General features: G+C 38.4%; 1 protein-coding gene across 7 annotated transcripts in view; it reads left to right on the top strand.

The window, feature by feature from the left end:
• Positions 1–15,011, top strand: part of stard13b (StAR related lipid transfer domain containing 13b) — a 173,797-nt gene extending 158,786 nt beyond the window's left edge. For all 7 annotated transcript variants that reach the window (XM_005157638.6, XM_073923834.1, XM_073923835.1 and 4 more), the window contains 12 exons: positions 364–445; positions 4,349–4,412; positions 4,982–6,357; positions 7,914–8,084; positions 8,388–8,547; positions 8,673–8,871; positions 8,954–9,167; positions 9,697–9,817; positions 9,961–10,197; positions 11,374–11,591; positions 12,224–12,400; positions 14,218–15,011. In XM_005157638.6, the coding sequence (XP_005157695.1) occupies positions 364–445; positions 4,349–4,412; positions 4,982–6,357; positions 7,914–8,084; positions 8,388–8,547; positions 8,673–8,871; positions 8,954–9,167; positions 9,697–9,817; positions 9,961–10,197; positions 11,374–11,591; positions 12,224–12,400; positions 14,218–14,335 (3,137 nt within the window). In that variant the 3' untranslated portion in view covers positions 14,336–15,011. The remainder of the gene's footprint in view (positions 1–363; positions 446–4,348; positions 4,413–4,981; positions 6,358–7,913; positions 8,085–8,387; positions 8,548–8,672; positions 8,872–8,953; positions 9,168–9,696; positions 9,818–9,960; positions 10,198–11,373; positions 11,592–12,223; positions 12,401–14,217) is intronic.
• The last annotated feature ends 4,328 nt before the right edge of the window (positions 15,012–19,339 follow it).

The following is a 19,339-nucleotide window of genomic DNA, read 5'->3' as shown; positions in this document are numbered from 1 at the left end:
TGGATCCAGTCACCCCATTACATAAGTTGGACACTATACTCAGTTGAAGACGTAATGGCTTCTCAAAGCCAAGCTCAGAATTTGGGGGGCAAACCCTGTCTCACTTTATTAGCATCTGGAAGTTTAAAACAAGTTAGCTACTCTCTGTGTCTTGGCTATCGCTCTGGAAAGAATGTGTTGTCAGGGTTTTTTTAAAGAGTGTGGGCGCCTGGATTCCTCTGTGTTCACTGTGAACATGCAAGATTGGCCTATTAACGAATCAGAAGGAAATCGTTATGGTGCTTAAAAGACATCTGTTTTTTCCTGAATTGGACTGTAATGGACTTGATTGTTGAAATGGGATACGCCTGTGTTTCTTTGCAGATTCTCAATTTCCCATTGACATCTCTCCTGTGAAGAAAGACCATGACTTCTTGGACAAAGACCTTGTGGAACCTCTATGCCGGTAAGAACTGTGTTGTATCTACAGTCTTCTCGACACCCTGAAGAAATCAAGCCATATCTTTGGAGAAACATTGAAACTACCTAAGCTTAATAATAAATAATAAATACAACAGATAACAGCAGCAATAAAACAGAGGAAAAAATACTTTTAGAACCATGTTGTTGTAATGGCGGCCATCAAGAGGAGTTGTACAAACCTCACTCCCTGGAGATGCACCAGCAACTGACACTATAGATTTGTGTCTTTAATGTCCTTGTTATCATGACTTGCTGGAAACCCTGGATCAGATCCCACTCAGGTGGGGTTGCATTAGTGCCATGACCCGGTTGAAAGTGAAGCCAATGGAGACCAGCAAACAGGAACTGCTAGGGGTCATTGTGTTTAGCTTCCTCGTTAGAGCAACCGACTTCCATTTGGAGAGTCAACAGTTCAATTCCAGCTCGGAGCGGGTTGGGTGGTGCAGGACTTAGCGGGGTTACATTGGTGCCGTGACCCAGTTGAAAGTAAAGTGCAATCGAGACCAGCAAACAGGAACTGTGCAAGTAAACCATACTCACTTGGCATTAAGAGACACAATTTTGATTAATGCTAGGGGTTGTGGTCTTTGAGGCCATCTAGTGAAGTGCTGTGCAGGTAAACCTCACTCTTCTGACCTCCTAAAGGTGCTCTTGCAACAGACGCTAGAGGTCATGCTGTTTAGCCTCCTTGTTGGAGCTACCGACTCCTATGTGGAGAGTCGCCGGTTCAATCCCAGGTCGGAGCGGATTGGGTGGCGCAGGACTTTGCGGGGTTTATTGGTGCCGTGACTAGGATGAGAGTGAGGTTTAGGGGTGAGTGTTACGGTCATAGTGTTTAGCCTCCTTGTTGTAGCTACCAACTCCCATGTGGAGGGTTGTCGGTTCGATCCCAGCTCGGAGTGGGTTGGGTGGTGCAGGACTGACGGGGTTACATTTAGAGCAGGACAGAAAGGGAGACAATAATGTTATGACCATGGCAGGAGTAAGGCTTAAGGAGGAGAGTACAATGAAGATGTTATGCTCATCAAGGGATGGGGTCTTTTGCAGCCTTGTTAACTCAGTTACCTCCCAGGCCCAAAACTTTAGTTTGAATTTCACTCCAGACCAGTAGAACTTAAGGGGCTATTTTGGTGGTGTGAACTAAATGGAAATGAATTTTAGAGGTGTGAGTGCAATGAAAGCCACATAGACCAAATATCCACTTAGTAGGAGCTGTTAAAGTAAACCTTAAGCCTTCTTTCCACTGCACATAACAAACGACAAGCGACAGACCGGAAGTGATTAATTTCCAATGAAGAGTAGTCTGGGAGCTGCGTGGAGTTCCGATCATCTTTGTATGCGGAAATTCCAATTGAGCTGTGGACCTGTTGAAATATTTGAACTCCTGGGACTAGACTGTATGCGACCGGCCGACCGGATGTGATGTATTCCAGTGTTGTCCAAGTAGGTCCGTGTGCGCGAGATAAGAAATGGGAGTTTTTTTTTTTTTTGTTATATTTTGAATCAGAAAAAGTCTTTATTAAAAAAAATAAAACATTTCTATTCATAAATGTAAGTAATAAAGTAATAAAAATTTTTTTTATGTTGTCTCCACATTCCCTTTAATATTTTTAGCGGTCTATGAGTTTCTAGTATTCATTCATTTTTACTCCCCTTACCTCAAGAGGCACAATAGTAACCGAGAGGATGTTAGAAATGCTGAATCATATCCCACTTACAAAAACAAGAGTGTTAATAAAGTTAATGGATGAAAGGGTTTAGATCTTTATTTCATATTCAAAACATGTATTTTGTAGTGGTTGAGGTTTATCAAAGTCCTCTTCATCTGTAATGACAACAAGTCCTAAAAGTCTGCTTTTCCCTCATGCATTGCATCAATTAAGCTCAGGTCTGGAGGACTTTCTCTCATGTCAATCTTCTTGTAATAGTAGAGTAAATAATGTCATGATTAAAGCAACAAGTGACTCAATAAAGTTTGTAAATTACACTCATTGTGTTTCCCCAGAAATTAAGTACAGAATGTTCTCAATGAGTTAGCTTTTCGTTTTGTTTAGACACTGAATTTGAGTTCCCAAATTAAGATGAAAAGAGCCCTCCAGTGACTTTGGTTGCCTTGGATACTGCTCTGGTAGGAGAGCACTGGGGGCAAAGGGGGTGCACTCAAGCCGGTCTACTGTGACTCTAAACAACCCTTAAGCAACTCATCGAAATTCCAAACCTGTTTACTGTTGTGTGGGAAACAATGTCCGACATTCCCACCTCTCCCCCTGACTTCTCACTTTTCTTCATCCCCCGGAGGGGAACAACTTGGTAAACAATTCTAGCACGACATGCCTAGTAAGAGTGCGGAGGAGTCAGTTAGTTGCGGATGTTTGCGAGCACCAGTGACAAAGCTAACATCTTTAACCTTTGTCTGACACTTTACTCTCTGCAGTTTGCTGATTTTAGTTCACAAATCTGTCAATTGTAATTAATGGGTTGTTACCAAATTCATTAACTTAGTCTCGTTAACTAGCAATGTTCAACCAACATACAAGAAATGTAAGCTTTATTAACACAATGAAAGCTAAACACTTTAGCTTTAGGGACTAGTTCTCAATGTTTAATTTGTTAATACTGATTAATGGCTGCATTGAACATATGCCAGAGTATTTGGTGGTTCATTCTGCTGAGGTGACCCCTGATAAATCAGTGACTCAGCCGAAGAAAAATGAATGAATGATTGATTACTGATTTAATATGTACAACCATATTTCAAATCCTTTATCCAGGGGTGCCCAAACTCGGTCCAGGAGCGCCGGAGTCCTACATAGCTTAGCTCCAACTTTCTTCAACACATCTGATTGGAAGTTTCTAGTATACCTAGAAAGAGCTTGATTAGTTTGTTCAGGTGTGCTTAATTGGGGTTGGAACTAAAATATGCAGGACACCAGCCCTCCAGGACCGGCTTGGACACCCCTGCCTTAATCTTACATCATAGCTAAAATTAGGTAGCAGACTTTTGCGATTCATGCTTTATATCTGCAGTCTTTATTTTTATAGCACACACAGACGGTTGAACAATAAAAAGAGTCATAAAATGTCATGATTATTACATCAGAAGCAGTGGCTCGGTTTCAGTGGATGCTTGAGGCACGCAATGTTTTGTCGTCTTTTCCACATTATTCTTTTCTTTCCCTTTACAGTACCAATAGATTGTTATAAATCTAATGGTTCCATATCTATGGGAAGACTTTATCTTTTTAAATATCTATTGGAAATACTGATACATTAAAGTGTTGATTCAATGTATTTATTGTAAAAGGTCAAAATTGAAACTAATGCTCTGCGATCAAAAAGGAGCCGTTTGAGCCCACCACTTTGTCAAAAACTCCGGAAGCTGCTTCACTTTCACCTCAAAATCATTTTTCATATTTGAGGGACCACACAAATGACCTATTTATCAAGACATTTTGGGAATGGCATCAAAGAAAAGCAAGCTCTTACCGTTTTTGTATGGTTTTGTGAATTTGAGGGGGGAAAACAGGCCTCTTAGACCTGGATGAGTGACTATGTGGCAGCTGGAATCAACACCACATTAGTTGCTCTTGAGGGCTATTGAAAACCATGACAACTGCAGCTTGCAAGCTTTTGCCAATTAAAAGCAAGCCACCATGAGAGAGAGTAGGACATTGGCCAATTATTGTGCCTAATTAGGTTTGCTGCTCACCAGAGCCAAGCATTGGATAGCAGGGACATAGATCTTATAGCTTGATTATATTAGAGATGGTCACAGAAACTGTGCTGATATTGTGTCCACATCACCACGGTATCAGCAATGCAACATAAAAGCAGTCAAAGTGAAAGGGATTCTAATATTTTTGTTTCTACTTTTTGTCCCATTCAGGCGACTGAATACGTTGAACAAGTGTGCCTCTATGAAACTTGATGTAAATCTTCCCAAGAAAAAAGTAAGTGATGCATCATTTCTTCAACATTTCTGCTTGTGTATGTCCATAGTTCAATCGATTTCATGTTATACTGTAGTAGTTTTGTGGAAATAATTAGGGGTATTGTAATAATGCCTGTAAGTATGAAGTGATCATCATTGCCACAGTGTAATGCAGAAAGAAAATTACAGGCATTCTATTCCTAATAAGCTTAATTATAGGAAAATGTCACGATCTGTGTTAATTGATGCAACTGTTTTTGCTCTTTATGTACAGTATCACTTACTGTACCACCTAAAGACTAGAATAGAAACTGATATACAGTGTTATATCACACTGGTTATGTAATGATTCAACGTAGGAAGGAATGTGCCCTTTCAAAACAAGAAAAAGCCATTTGAGTGAATCTAAACTGTTAGCTCCAGGGGTTCTGGATTGTAGAGAAGGAAAAAGGAAAAAAAAGGGTGAAAGAAAGTTTTTCTTGAAGGATTGGGATGGTAGACAAGTATTGTGCTGAATTGTTAATGTTGTAAAGAAAAAGGTAAGGCAATAAAAAGAAAGTATTTATTAATTCTGTTGTTAACTTGCAGAGCGAAGACTCAGATGAAGATGACCTCTTTGCCATCAGTGACAAATGGACCTTTGAATGGAGCAGTCGTCGCTGGTCCAGGCTTCAAGACATTGATTGTCTGCTGAGGGGTGTGGAAAACAGGAAACCTGCGGAAAACTCTGCCCTGCGGACAACAACCAGCAGCGAGAGTGTTCTGACAGACTTGAGCGAGCCGGAGATCTCTTCTCTTCACAGCGAGAGCAGCGGTGGAAGTGGTGGTGTTCGTGCTCACAGCGCAGAAGACTCGGACAGTTCACACCGCACCTGCTCGGACTCTGCAGCCATGCCCGACCACACGTCACTTGGCATGGCCCATCTCTCATCTGATCTTTCAAGCTATGGTTCTCTGCCTGTAAAGCATGGCAAGCGAGGAAGGACGCGAGCTAAAGAATTCCTAAGGCGCATGGAAGCTTTACAGTTACGGGGAGCAATGAGTAGCGGAGGGAACAGGAGTCTTGTTATAAGTGCCCCGGTTCTCCAACAAGAACCTCAGACTGTGAAAACTCTCCGCTGTGTGGAGATCATCAATGGAGATGTGCATCTAGCGGAACCACCTTCAGGGATGTTGCTATCCCAGTCTAGTAGTGAAGGGAGCAGCAGTCAATCGAGCGGGAGTGCTGTTAGTACACCAAATCTGAAGGAACGCAATGTCCACCGGGCTGATCACAAACGAAGCGGGATGTACTTGGAGGACTTGGATGTGTTCTCCAGTCTCATCCAAGGTAAGCGTGTGGCCGAGCAGAACCGCCGCAACGAGTTCCGGTCCTATGAAGACCTGGTGGTGCATATTCCTAAAGATCACAAGCCTGGAACATTTCCCAAAGCTCTGTCTATTGAGAGTCTTTCACCCTCGACGGCAACCTCCATCAACTGGCACTCTGCAAGCATGGACTCGGATGTCCAGCGTCCACCTAGCATCAAAGAACCTCGTCCTGTCACGCAGTGCTGCACCCGAGGCAGTCGGATCAGCATTTATGACAATGTACCCGGCTCGCACCTCTATGCCAGCACTGGCGACCTTATAGACTTGGAAAAGGAAGACCTTTTCCCACATTTGGATGATATTTTGCAACATGTTAACGGACTGCAACAGATTGTGGACCACTGGTCCAAAAATGTATTGCCTAATAGTGAAAATGCAGGAAAGGGGCAAGTTGATCTTGATGTCGAGGGGCAAGACGACTTGCAGTCATCTAGCCAGATCACATTGGACTTTGAGGGACATTCAGTGCTGGAGGGTCAGGCTACCCCCAGTGATGTAGAGAGGGATGGGGTGTCGCTTAATGAAACAGAATCTACAGGAATGAGGGAAAGGAGAGACTCTGGGGTCGGTGCTTCACTTACCAGACCAAAACGGTAAGATTTAGAGCTATGTTCACTATAAGTGTTGCATGCAGAACTGTAAAGTTAAGATTGGAGAGTAAGACACCAAAAACTATGCAGAAGTTTTAGCTTTCAAATGTCAGATCCTGCATCTGAAAAGTCACTGTCCTTTAGAGTTTAACTCGTACCAGCTCTGTCACACTTACTTGCAAGGTTCCTGTGAGACTAAGACCTCGGTTATGCTGAGTTCAGACTGCATGACTTTCAAAGTAGTCGTGTCACGGATGTTTTCACACTGAATGACTATCTAGGTTAGCGTTCTGTTGGTGCTGTGTTTTCACTGTAGGATGGATCAGGGACAGGAGGTTTCACACTGCAAAACTTTAAAATAGGAATAATCGCCAACAACTTTGTCACTACATCTCACAACCAAAGAAAATTGAGAAGTGACATGGAAACATTGCAAAGTCACATAATATATATTTCGCTATTTACTACATAATGGAAAAAGAAGGCTTAAGCTTTAGAATATGTACTTATTTTGCTCACCTGGCTTTTAAAGAGAATTAACTATTTCTTTATGACTTGGTTGTGATATTGCTCAGATAACACGTCAAACAGACACGGTGCTCCTGCCAAATTTTCACTAGTTTTTCCTATATTTATTGGGTCCAAATAAACTGAAAATTTGCGTTTTTGACTTCTCCACTCACCTCCCGCTGGCCTGCAGTTACCCATACTAACAGATTCTGTTCTGTCATTGGCTGTAGGTAATCACCGATGTTATTTTCAAACAAAACATATTTCACACAGCATGATTTGAATCGCTGACAGCTCCAGGTATTTAGCATGTCAAATATTTCACTGGTGTGGGCGACTCATCTGCGATTCTCTCATTTCACATGCTTTATAGTTCGTACTGTGTGATTGTCACTCACGTCAACGAGCACCGATTTGACTGTGATTTCCGGTATTTGTCAGCGATTTCTCAAAACATGTCGGCAAGTCCAAATCAGGGCTAAATCGAGCAGTCTGAACTTAGCATTAGTGGGTTTAGGTTCGTTTATGGGGAATGAAATAATACATTTTAAGACAATGACTGTATCTGTAATTGCCTCATATACACTCATTATCTATTTCCTTCATTAGTCCACTAAAATTGTCTAGGTATTGGAGCAAACAAAATTTTATGTATACAAAGTTAATTTAACAACTAAATATTGTTTTAGAAAATTATACCAACAGATTTTTTTTTGTGGATGCTATTTTGTTGTCAGACAGAAAATTTTTCAGCGCACAAACTCCCTCAAGTCATTATAAGTATTCTATAGCTGTTCTTATTGTGGTGCATTGTAGGATTGATTGAGTACACTTTAGAACGTCCAACATGATTTTAGACACTACTGCAAATGGCTGCTCTTTAAAATAGTGCACTATTTAAGGGTATAGTGGTGATTTCAGATACAGCCAATGACTTTCCACAAACACTAATGGACACCTCTGGTCCAAATGCAAGTTTAGGTGGTTGCTTAATTATTTATTTGCACCCAGTTGAGAATCTCTAACATGTTTCTCCTTTCTGTGTTTAGCTTGCGATGGCCCAGCTTCCAGATTTCCAACCGCCTCAGCCATTCAGTCGCCTCTCTCCAGATCACCAGCCAATCTGCAGCCCAGCTCAGCCTGCTACAAAAATTTTCCTTGCTCCGTCTCACTGCCATCATGGAGAAGTACTCCATGTCCAACAAACATGGCTGGACCTGGTAAGAATCTGTTGGAAAAATGATCAGACCCTATGAGATTTATTTTACTGTTTTACTGTAGCCTGAAACATCCTTCTAAAACGTGGTTGTGTCATTTGTAGCTCGAGAGGGAGCACCAGTAAATATTATCATGTCCGCCCTCTTTTGGTCACTATTGTTACTGCAGGCAAAACTCTGATATGATTTGTTTACTTGTATCGATGCCTCATACTCTCTAAATATACAATATAAAAGATGCAGTGATGACATTTATAGAAGAAGCTAATATGTATTTAACTAAGCGTGGTGTTTTGAATGTGTCAGGTCTGTGCCAAAGTTTATGAAGAGGATGAAGGTTCCAGACTATAAAGATAAGAATGTGTTTGGAGTCCCGCTGATTGTGCATGTACAACGCTTCGGTCAGCCTCTACCTCTCGGCATGCAGCAGGCTTTGCGCTACCTCAGGAGCCAATGCCTCGATCAGGTCAGTCAGTACAAGAAACTAAACATTAAAGTATTCTTTTTTTTTTTAAATAAATTTGTATTTGAATTGTTTCATATGTAGAAATGTGAACTAAAACAATATATAATATGGCTTCTGTTTCCTAGGTGGGTCTTTTTCGCAAATCAGGAGTGAAGTCTCGTATCCAAGCACTCCGACAGATGAACGAGAGTTCTCCAGATGATGTTAACTATGAAGATCAGTCTGCATATGATGTTGCTGACATGGTCAAACAGTTCTTCAGGGATCTGCCTGAGCCACTTCTGACCAGCAAACTGGGTGAAACCTTCCTCCACATTTACCAATGTAAGAAACACTCTCACTTTAACACCCACCCTTCTCCTGCTCTCAGAAAAATAAATGCAAGCAATTTTCCTTTCCATTTCAGATGTGCCCAAAGAGCAGCGCTTACAGGCTGTGCAGGCGGCCATCATGCTGATGTCAGATGAAAACAGGGAGGTATTGCAAACACTGCTTTGCTTCCTGAGTGATGTCACTTCCTCCGTTCAAGAGAATCAGATGACGCCCATGAACCTGGCAGTGTGTCTGGCACCTTCACTTTTTCATCTCAACATCCTGAAGAAGGACAATCTTACGCCAAGGTAGAAAACACTTCTTTTGATTGTCTGTGATGTGTAAAGTTATGTTCAACCATGGACTTTCACCAATATTATGGCCAAAAATAAAATAAATAATATATTAATTAAATTACATAATAAATAATAAAAAATTGCTAATGTGGCAGTGTGGCATATTATGTACTGTATATTCGTAATTCTTTTAGTATCAAATATCATATTATAGTCAATATAGTTATATCATGATAACCCAAATAACATGATAATGATAATAATTCAAAATCATTGTGAATACTAGTATATTTCAACAGCTCTAGTTCATCCATAACATCCATCTATCAATACGATAACTGTATTTGGACATTTGGAAATGTCATACAACTTTGTCATATGTTAATAATACATTTAATTTGTGTATTTTCTGCCTTTTAAAATGATTATTTTAACGTTGTAGTTAATAATAATAAGAAGAAAATAAATACATTTTAAAAACAACTGATTGTTTTAATATTTAAATGATATAATCTTAAAGGATTTCCAAATCTGTCTGCAGAGCTATGCACATGCAGAAAAAGTATGCCACAGGGAGGCCAGACCAAAAGGACCTGAATGAAAACCTGGCTGCCACGCAGGGCCTGGCACACATGATCACAGAGTGTAATCGCTTGTTTGAGGTGAGACACATATCTGTTTCACATGAGGCATATTTGAATGCAATTCGAAAGTGTCCAAGAAAACCATCATGGACCCCTAATCTGAGTGGAAATGTGTTTTTCATTTGCCTATTCATTTAACTTGTGTTCCTTTTTTCCCCTAGATTCCTCACGAAATGGTGACACAGTCGCGTAATTCGTACGTGGAGGCCGAGCTTCAGGCTCCCACCATTGAGGAGCTGTGCAAGCGGCAGCATCCGGAAGATGATGGGGAAGATGAAGGCTCCTGGCCTGCATTCATGGAGGCTAGACTACAGGGTCTCCTCAAAGACTCACGGGAGAAGGCCAAAGGCTGGGTGTCCTGCCAGAGCACCGGCAACACCGAGCTGTCCTATAAGAAAGTAAGAATAAAGAAAACCAGGCTTTTTCATTCGTTTAGACTCAAAATCCACAATATTTATGTTGCCAGCTCACATTGTTATTCTTAAAGTCAATAATTAATCTGTGCAAAATAATCCAATAAAAAATGTTTTTGTTAAGCTTCAATCAAAGTCTGACCATTTGTTTCTGCCTTTGGAGTGGCAATCCTTCTGTTGATGTTAAGTTGAGGGCTTCCATAGCAACTGCTTATCGTTATTCCTAACCCAGCCCCTTTTTCTGTTAGCTTCCTATGAGGGAATGATACACAAAACAAAGCCCCACCCACTACTCAATATTCAGTTTGAGCTAGAACTTCATCAACATACTGAAAAAAGTCTCAGCAACTTCTAGTTCATGCTGAATTTAAAGTTTCACTGTAGTACCTTGAAATGCGCAGCTTTAATTTCAACTAAAATAACTAAAATCTAAAGACAGAGTGGGACTATAAAGTACCTCCTCACCCTTTTTAAAAATAAGTCAATAGAGGTTAGGTTCACATGACATTAACACTAAACTAGACTGTCTGGATCATGATCAACAGTTTGGCGTTCGTTATTGGATTTTAAATCCACACAGAAGAATAAAGGCTCCTTACTCATCCTTCATTTTCCGCAAACCTGTTTGACTTTTTTTTTCTGTGGAACACAAAAGAAATTGTTTTGAAAAATTAGGAAAACCAGTAACCATTGACTTCCATTGCATTTGATTTTTCTACTATAGAGGTCAACGGTTACAAGTTTTAACCAATTTTCTATATATCTTCTTTCGTGTTCAACAGAAAAAATAAACTCATTGGTTTGGAATCACTTGTGGGTGTGTAAAATTGTCTTTTTTGGGTGAACTGTCTCTTTAAGACATATTGATACTAACCCTCAATAGAGTGTGATTTTAATTTCAGGGGAACTTTAATGATATCAAATCGATGAATTTGCTCTTCAGTGTTTGGACTCTCAGTAATGACTTCAAACCACACTGAACTGAGCTAAACTGAACTGAACTTAATCACTAAAAACTGCACTACCCTGATCCAGTTACTATGACCATTTATGTGAAGCTGCTGTGACACAATCTACATTGTAAAAGCGCTATACAAATAAAGCTGAATTGAATTGAATTGAATGTTAAAGATGAAGTAATCGTCTGTGGTTTATTTCCAGGTGGGTGATGGGAATCCTCTGCGCCGCTGGCGGGTCTCAGTAGAGGTGGAGGCTCCTCCGTCTGTGGTTTTGAACCGTGTTCTTCGGGAACGTCACATGTGGGACGTTGATCTGATGAACTGGAAAGTGAGTGAGGTTCTGGACCGGCAGACTGAAGTGTTTCAGTATGTCCTCAACTGTATGCCTCCTCATCCCAGCAGAGACTTTGTGGTGCTCAGGTAAGTCCGTTCAAACAGCGACCATCATGGCTCTTTCTGTTTCATTTTGGTAATGAAAGTAAATTAGTGTTATTTAAAACAAGTTTAAAATAAATATGAAATTTTTTAATTATATATTTTATTCATATATAATCATACATTTTTTGGTAATTCAAGAAACATTTTTGAATTTTATTTTATTATAATTTATTATATATATATATATATATATATATATATATATATATATATATATATATATATATATATATATATATATATATATATATATATATATATATATAATTTATTTATTATAATTCTGTTATATTTTATTTTAATTATTATATTATATTATATTTAGATTTTTCTATTTTTTTATTATATTATATTATATTATATTATATTATATTATATTATATTATATTATATTATATTATATTATATTATATTATATTATATTTAACAAATAAAACAAATCCATTAAGTTACAATTCTTTTCAAATATCCTTACACACTGAACATCAATGCCCGGTTAATAAAGAGCTAATTAAATTTGTTAGAAAGAGTGTAAATGCTGAAATGTATTAGCTGGATAGATGGTTTAATTTGCAGCAGGGAGAGTGGTATAAAGCTGTAATGTCTGTGTTCAGGTCGTGGAGGACGGATCTTCCACGAGGGACGTGTTCTCTGGTGTCTGTGTCCATCGAGCATGAAGACTGTCCACCTGTCGGAGGAATCAGAGCCATAGTGATGGAGTCCAATTACTTACTGGAGCCCTGCGGATCTGGCAAATCCAGACTCACACACATCTGCAGAGTCGACCTCAAGTGAGTGCATGGAGATATATAGGCTGAGTGAGACACACACACACACACACACACTTACAGGAGAAATGAATGCCTGTCAGTGTGCTTGCATTTTTTTTCATTAGGTTATATAAATTAGTTCATATTAATTTTCTACTATGTATTTATTGTTTTTTTTTTCTTTGTCCTTGCCAAGATAATACCAAAATTGTTCCATAAGCACCATATCTGTTATACATTTTTTAAAGAAATTAATATTTTTATTAATGAATGATAAATTAATCAGAAGTATCCCAATCAATAATAAGGTTTCATTAGTTAATGTTATTGTATTTTCTAACATGAACAATACTTGTACAGAATTTATAAATCATAGTTCAACATTCACTGATGCCCTAATACACTTATAGTTTCAATGAAACTTTATGCAACTACACTTTTTCAAAATTGATTAAAACAAAAATGTTTTGTAAAACGACTCTCTTATACACTTACCAGCCACTTTATTAGGTACACCTGTCCTACTGCTCATAAATGCAAATTTCTTAACAGCCAATCACATGGCTGTGACTCAATGCATTTAGGCAAGTAGACATTGTCAAGATGATCCGCTGCAGTTCAAACCGAGCATCAGAATGGGGAAGAAAGGTGATTCAAGTGACTTTGAACGTGGCATGGTTATTGGTAATTCAGAAACTGCTGATCTACTGGACCTTTCATACACAACCATCTCTAGCGTTTACAGAGAATGGTCTGTAAAATAGGGAGTATCCAGTGAGCGGCAGTTCTGAGGGTGCAAATGCTTTGTTGATACCAGAGGTCAGTGGAGAATGGCCAGACTGGTTCTAGCTTATGTAAAGTAACTCAAATAACCACTCGTTACAACCGAGATATGCAGAAGAGCATCTCTGAAGCCACCGGGTGCTACTCCTGCCAGCTAAGAACAGGAAATTGAGGCTACAATTCTCAAAGAATCACCAAAATTGGACTGTGGAAGATTGAAACACATTGCCTGGTCAGAAGAGTCTCGATTTCTGCTGCAACATTCGGATGGTAGGGTCAGAATTTGGCATCAACAACATGAAGGCATGGATCCATCCAGCTTTGTATCAACGGTTCAGTCTGCTGGTGGTGGTGTTATGGTGTGGGGGATATTTTCTAGGCACACTTTGGGCTCATTAGTATCAATTGAGTATCATGTCAACACCACAGCCTACCTGAGTATTGTTGCTGACCATGTCCATCCCTTTATGACCACAGTGTACCCATCTTCTGATGGCTACTAGCACCATGTTATAACGCACCATATTATAAAGTGTGAATCATCTCAGACTGGTTTCATGAACAAGACAATTAGTTCACTGTACTCAAATGGCCTCCACAGTCACCAGAACTCAATCCAATAAAGCACCTTTGGGATGTGGTGGAGCGAGAGATTTGCATCATAGATGCGCAGCCGACAAATCTGCAGCAACTGCGGAATGCTATCATGTCAATATGGACCAAAATCTCTGAGGAATTTTCCAGTATCTTGTTGAATCTATGCCACGAAGGATTAAGGCAGTTCTGAAGGCAAATGGGGGGCCAACCCACAATAAGTAAGATGTACCTAATAAAGTGGCCAGTCAGTGTATGCTACACTTTTTGTATACACTGATTGTTATTCATCTTAATTTTATAAATACAGTTTATAAACAAAATGTATGAAGCACAAAATTGACATGCAAGAATGGTTTCTAAAAGTTATTATGCTTAAAAACATCTTGTAAGATTGATAATATAAAAAGATATGATAGAAAAGAGGTTTCTCACATTTTTTGTGTTTATTTTTATTTCAGGGGAAGAACTCCAGAATGGTACAACAAAGCATTTGGACACCTTTGCGCAGCCGAAGCTGCTCGTATCCGCAATTCCTTCCAGCCAATCCATACAGAGGGTCCAGAAACTAAAATCTGAGCCGATTTCTCATCCTGGAAAGTGAAATCTCAGTTGAGTGACTATAAAAACTGAAAAAATTCATGTCCTTTTGCACAATGGGCAGCATAAACTCACCAGGAAAATCATCAACTCACCAATATACCTTCAGCTTGTACATTTTTAAATATACTCTTATTGTAACTATCATTATTTGTATTATAATTAATTATTTTATTCTTTTATATGATCTTATACAATGTATAGGACACCTAAGCTCTTAAGTGCTTCTGGGAAGCTTATATTTTATTTAATTAAAGCAAAAAAGAAAGCTATATTTGCACATGCATGCACTGCATCTCCATGTATGTGTTTGTATTCGTGTGTAAATCTTGTATAGACTATATATATATATCTATTTAAATACTCATGTAGTACAAACATTTTGCGTTCATGTGTTTGATATGTCCGTCTGCACAGATATCAGCGTAATTCATATGGTACAAAATGTAACTCAGTTGTAAACTGGGTCTACTTTGCTCTCTTTTAATAATCTTTGTCCACGAATGGGTGTAATATTATGGATTTTTACGTGCTTGTTTTAAAGGATGGACAAATTGACTTGGGTTTGATTTTCTCAGACCTGCTTTTGTAGTACCTGATTACAATAATGACAAAAAGACAATGATTCTTAATTAAACTATGTAAAATGACGTCATATTAACTTGTACTTGTTAATCTGGCTGATCTCATGAACCGATCACAAGTGTTTTTGTTTATGAGTTTACATGCAGAGGAAGACAGATGTGCTCCCCCATATATGACACATCAGCAACGCGAAAACACGTGAGAAGGTAAATGATGGGTGAGCAATCGATGGGCTCACAACACATGTGGTAAAATATATAGACTTTTTTTTATAATTTATAGAACTAAAGAAGTAAGGGATATAAAGGTTTGCATTTTAACATCTTGTGCATCAAATATGCACTCCAAAGTTTTCTTGATTGAGACATGTTGAATTCTTCTTCCATTATTTGCAATGTTTTCCTTAACGTTTTTTATCTGTTTAATATTATTTTCTCTAAAGCTGCTTCTGACCATGACATGTTCACACTAACTGGTTATGAATGACATGTTTAGGGGAATATTCAACATTCTTCCTTTATTCTCTTGGGTCAGGAGAGATCTACACTTAAGTAGCATACTTGAGAAAATGTGCTTTATGCATTATAAAGCTTGAAGCATCAGAATCGGTACTCGGTTTCAACCGATCACCATCACAAGGAGATGGCACTTGGTATCGGCAGCAAACATCCGGATCGGAGTATCCCTAAATATAACTAAGTACATCATCATGCATAAGTTTGAGGTCTGTGTAATAAAAAAAATATTTTATTCGGAAATGGTGCATTATATTGATCATATGTAATTATTTATGTATTAATTACTTAATTAATTTTTTTATATGTAACATTAATACTTACACTCTTTAATAATACAGTAAACCATTAAGTAAAATGACAGCAGGCAATATTTCAACATTAATATTACAACATTATTTCTAAACAAATCAGAATATTTGAATAGTTTGTGAATTGTCATGTGAAATATTTTCAAATTAAACACTATTCCTTTAAATGGCATCATCATTATCATCATCATCATCATTAATATTATTATTAATATTCTTCAAAAACAATTTTACAAATGTTCATTTTCACAAGCTACAGAATAATACTCTGCCTCAGTTACAATGAACTGAGTGACACAACAGTTCTGTCTGGTTCTTGAATCCAATTTGCTGAGCCATCCAGCCTCTTTACCCTTTACCCTTATGTATTACTCTGCCCACATACAGCAACAAGCAGAGGACACTACAGTTTGACAAATATTTCTGCTGTTGGACATAATAATCTATTTTAGAGGCTTTTTTAGTCAAGAATAGTTGTTTAGATGGAAACCTTGCAGTTAATTTATAAGGATAGTGCCTATTTTGAAATATTTATAATTTCTGAGAGACACTGTTGTTAAGCGGGTCGCACACCAGAAGCGCCGCTCGGCGCCGCGACACGGCGCGTACATGACAGTTTAAAGTATCACACACCAGACGCGCACATTCGAATGATATTTAACATGAAACTAATCAGATGGCGCTCTGTGGCGCGGCTGAAAAATGAACAGCGTCCTGAGCCGTCGCCGGGCGCCGCCGACAGCCGCCGACTTGCGGCGCCGGTGTGTGTATCCTGATAGAAACCTATGTTTAGAATTCTAAAATACATGGCGCTGCGTGGCGCTGCGCGGCGCGCCGCCGAGCGGCGCTTCTGGTGTGCGACCTGCTTTAGCCTGTTATTGTGCAGGCCAAAGATAAAAGTTGTCCATCCACAAGATGGCGACAGAGATGCATAAAAAGCCCTTATAGAAGAGGAAAATCCCAGCGTAATTTTAAACACAGCTTATCAAATCATTATAAAAATGGTTACTGACTTTCTAAGTCGATCGATTTCTTTTGTATGTTGTAGTGCTGTATTTATACCATAGTATTTGTAGAGTGAGTGTGAGATGGGACTCCTCTTAAAGTCTTAAAACCGGAGATGGCAATCTGTATCTAATGAGTCTCCTGTAGTGATTGCTTTGACTTTTTTGGGGTTAATTATTGTGATCTCCCTATTACAACAGAGAAATACTGGGAAACAATGACTGTAAAAAATAAACTGGGAAATCTCTCTAGACTGAGATGGCAAAATCACCTGTTTTGTCATCACTTTAGACATTATGCTAGAGAATCAAACACTAGCTCTAAAATGACCTTGGTAAAGTAGCAACTGTTCCTGCTGTTCTGACGTCAGTTGCAGATGTGAATGAATGGCGGAAGAAAGTAGTTCTTGCAAAAGGATTTTTAAACTATCCGTGTTTAATTTTCGTTTTTATACACAATTATGCCGTCAAACTGTTATGTAAACTCAATATCACACTCGTAGCAGTGCGATGTGTCTATATCCTCACTGGTGGGACACTAACCTGCCAACGCTTGCCTCCCCCCAGTGCTGGTCGCATTACACTGCTTCTTGTGTGATATTGCTCATACATTTATTTATTAATATTTTATTACTTATTTTGTTCTAGTAGTCTTCAATAACATTTACTTAGCAAACCTGTAGTACAGAAAGTAATCCACAGCTTTTTAAAATGTCTTAAAGTTGAAGTTCTTCTATTATCCACTAGATGTCAGTGTTTATTCATGATCAAGCCTTCTTCTCGATCACTGCCAGATTTTAATGGTAAACATTAAAAACATACCAAAAAAATTGTCTTTAAAGCTGCTTTATTTCAACAAATAACCCAGCTTGTTTACCATGTTTGATATCTAAATGCTTCAGCACCAAATGTGTCTAGATGTTGGAATGGGAAACAACGCCACAAACAAAAAGGATGAATTTTTAATGCTTGTTTAAATAATAATAGAGTGCATTGATTTCACCAAGTGAACTTTGAACAACACTTTGTTGCTGCAAATACATGTAGATGGTTTAATAAACATCTGACAGCATTATAAATGGACGCAGACACAACATTCAAAGATCAAAGATCATGTGGTGGTTTTAAATAGAGGACCAAAAAATAAATAAAAATACATCCATCAGATATCAGATATTTGACCTCTGTCATTTAGTCGATGTGTGGTTTATCGAGCACCAGACTGACAGAATAATAAAAACAGTTTTTGAAACGACACCTACAGTATACAAACCACTTTGATGCCATTAAATAACAAACAAACTAAAGAATGCCCATGTTTTTTATTCTGGGAAACACAACATCTCATGTTTATTATGCGGTGCACTGTCTGTTCATTCACATCAGAAATGAGCCAGGTCGACCATCTGTCACATTTACTCTAAAAGTTTAATAACGTTATTAAAATCCTTGTGATGCAGTCAGACTTTTGCATAAAGTGTGAAACTCTGTCTGATGAGGTTGTGAATGTTACAGTCACAGTCCAAATGACAATGGCACCTTTGAGATTTTGAGCCGTCTTCACATATATAATTCAAAAGTTCAGTGTGGTTTGCGGAAATGTCACGGTTATTAAATGTATTGATTGCGCCATCAATACTTATTATTTAGCAGATTTATTTTGTGCATCTGTGTGTAGCGATGGCCTCTGATATGTGAGTAAAATGACAGACATTATCGCAAAACACAGATGCAGATAGGAAGTAAATAATACATAGGATACATATGCAACTTGCATTTTATATTTATATTTATTTTTTTACATTTAGAGTGGCTAAATTGGCTAATGTAAACTCATATTTATTCATTCATTGTCTTTTCAGCTTAGTCTCTCTGCCAACTTATCCAGCATATGTTTTTTTGCCTCTCCAGCTGCAACCCATCACTGGGAAACACCCATACATTCTCATTCACACACATACACTGTGGACAAGTTAGTTTATCCAATTCACCTAAAGCGCATGTCTTTGGACTTATGGGGGAAATCGGAGCACTCGGTGAAAACTCATGCAAACACGGGGAGAACAAACTCCAGACAGGGGCTGAGGCTCGAACCAGCGACCTTCTTGCTGTGAGGCGACAGTGCCACCCAATGCGCCACTGTGCTGCCCGTAGGCTCTTATATATATATTTTTCAATACTTTGTTTATAGAATAAAAAAAATTTGCACAAAACCGAAAAACAAAGTCAACAACAACAAAAAACAACAAACATATAAACAGACACCCCTAACAGCTAACAGTTCCTCAAACTTCAGTGCTCAAGTGTCATACAAATGCACAGCAAGTGTATGTATAGGCTGCATACACAACACCAATACAGTATTAACAAATAAATAAAAATGTAAAAAGAACAATATAAAAAGATATATGATACAAAGTGAACCATTCAATTTCTTGTTTTTATTGAAACTGAACTACAGTGTGATATAACAAATTTTCTGTGTAATCAGTGAATATTATTTTTTGAATTTATTTTTTTAACTAGGCCTAGTCTAGATGAAATGTAAACTAGTAAGCCTATATGTTG

Source organism: Danio rerio, chromosome 15 (assembly GCF_049306965.1).
Source record: "Danio rerio strain Tuebingen ecotype United States chromosome 15, GRCz12tu, whole genome shotgun sequence".
Lineage (NCBI taxonomy): Eukaryota > Metazoa > Chordata > Actinopteri > Cypriniformes > Danionidae > Danio > Danio rerio.
Note: the sequence above shows the minus strand (reverse complement) of the source record. Positions and strands in the feature narration are given on the sequence as shown.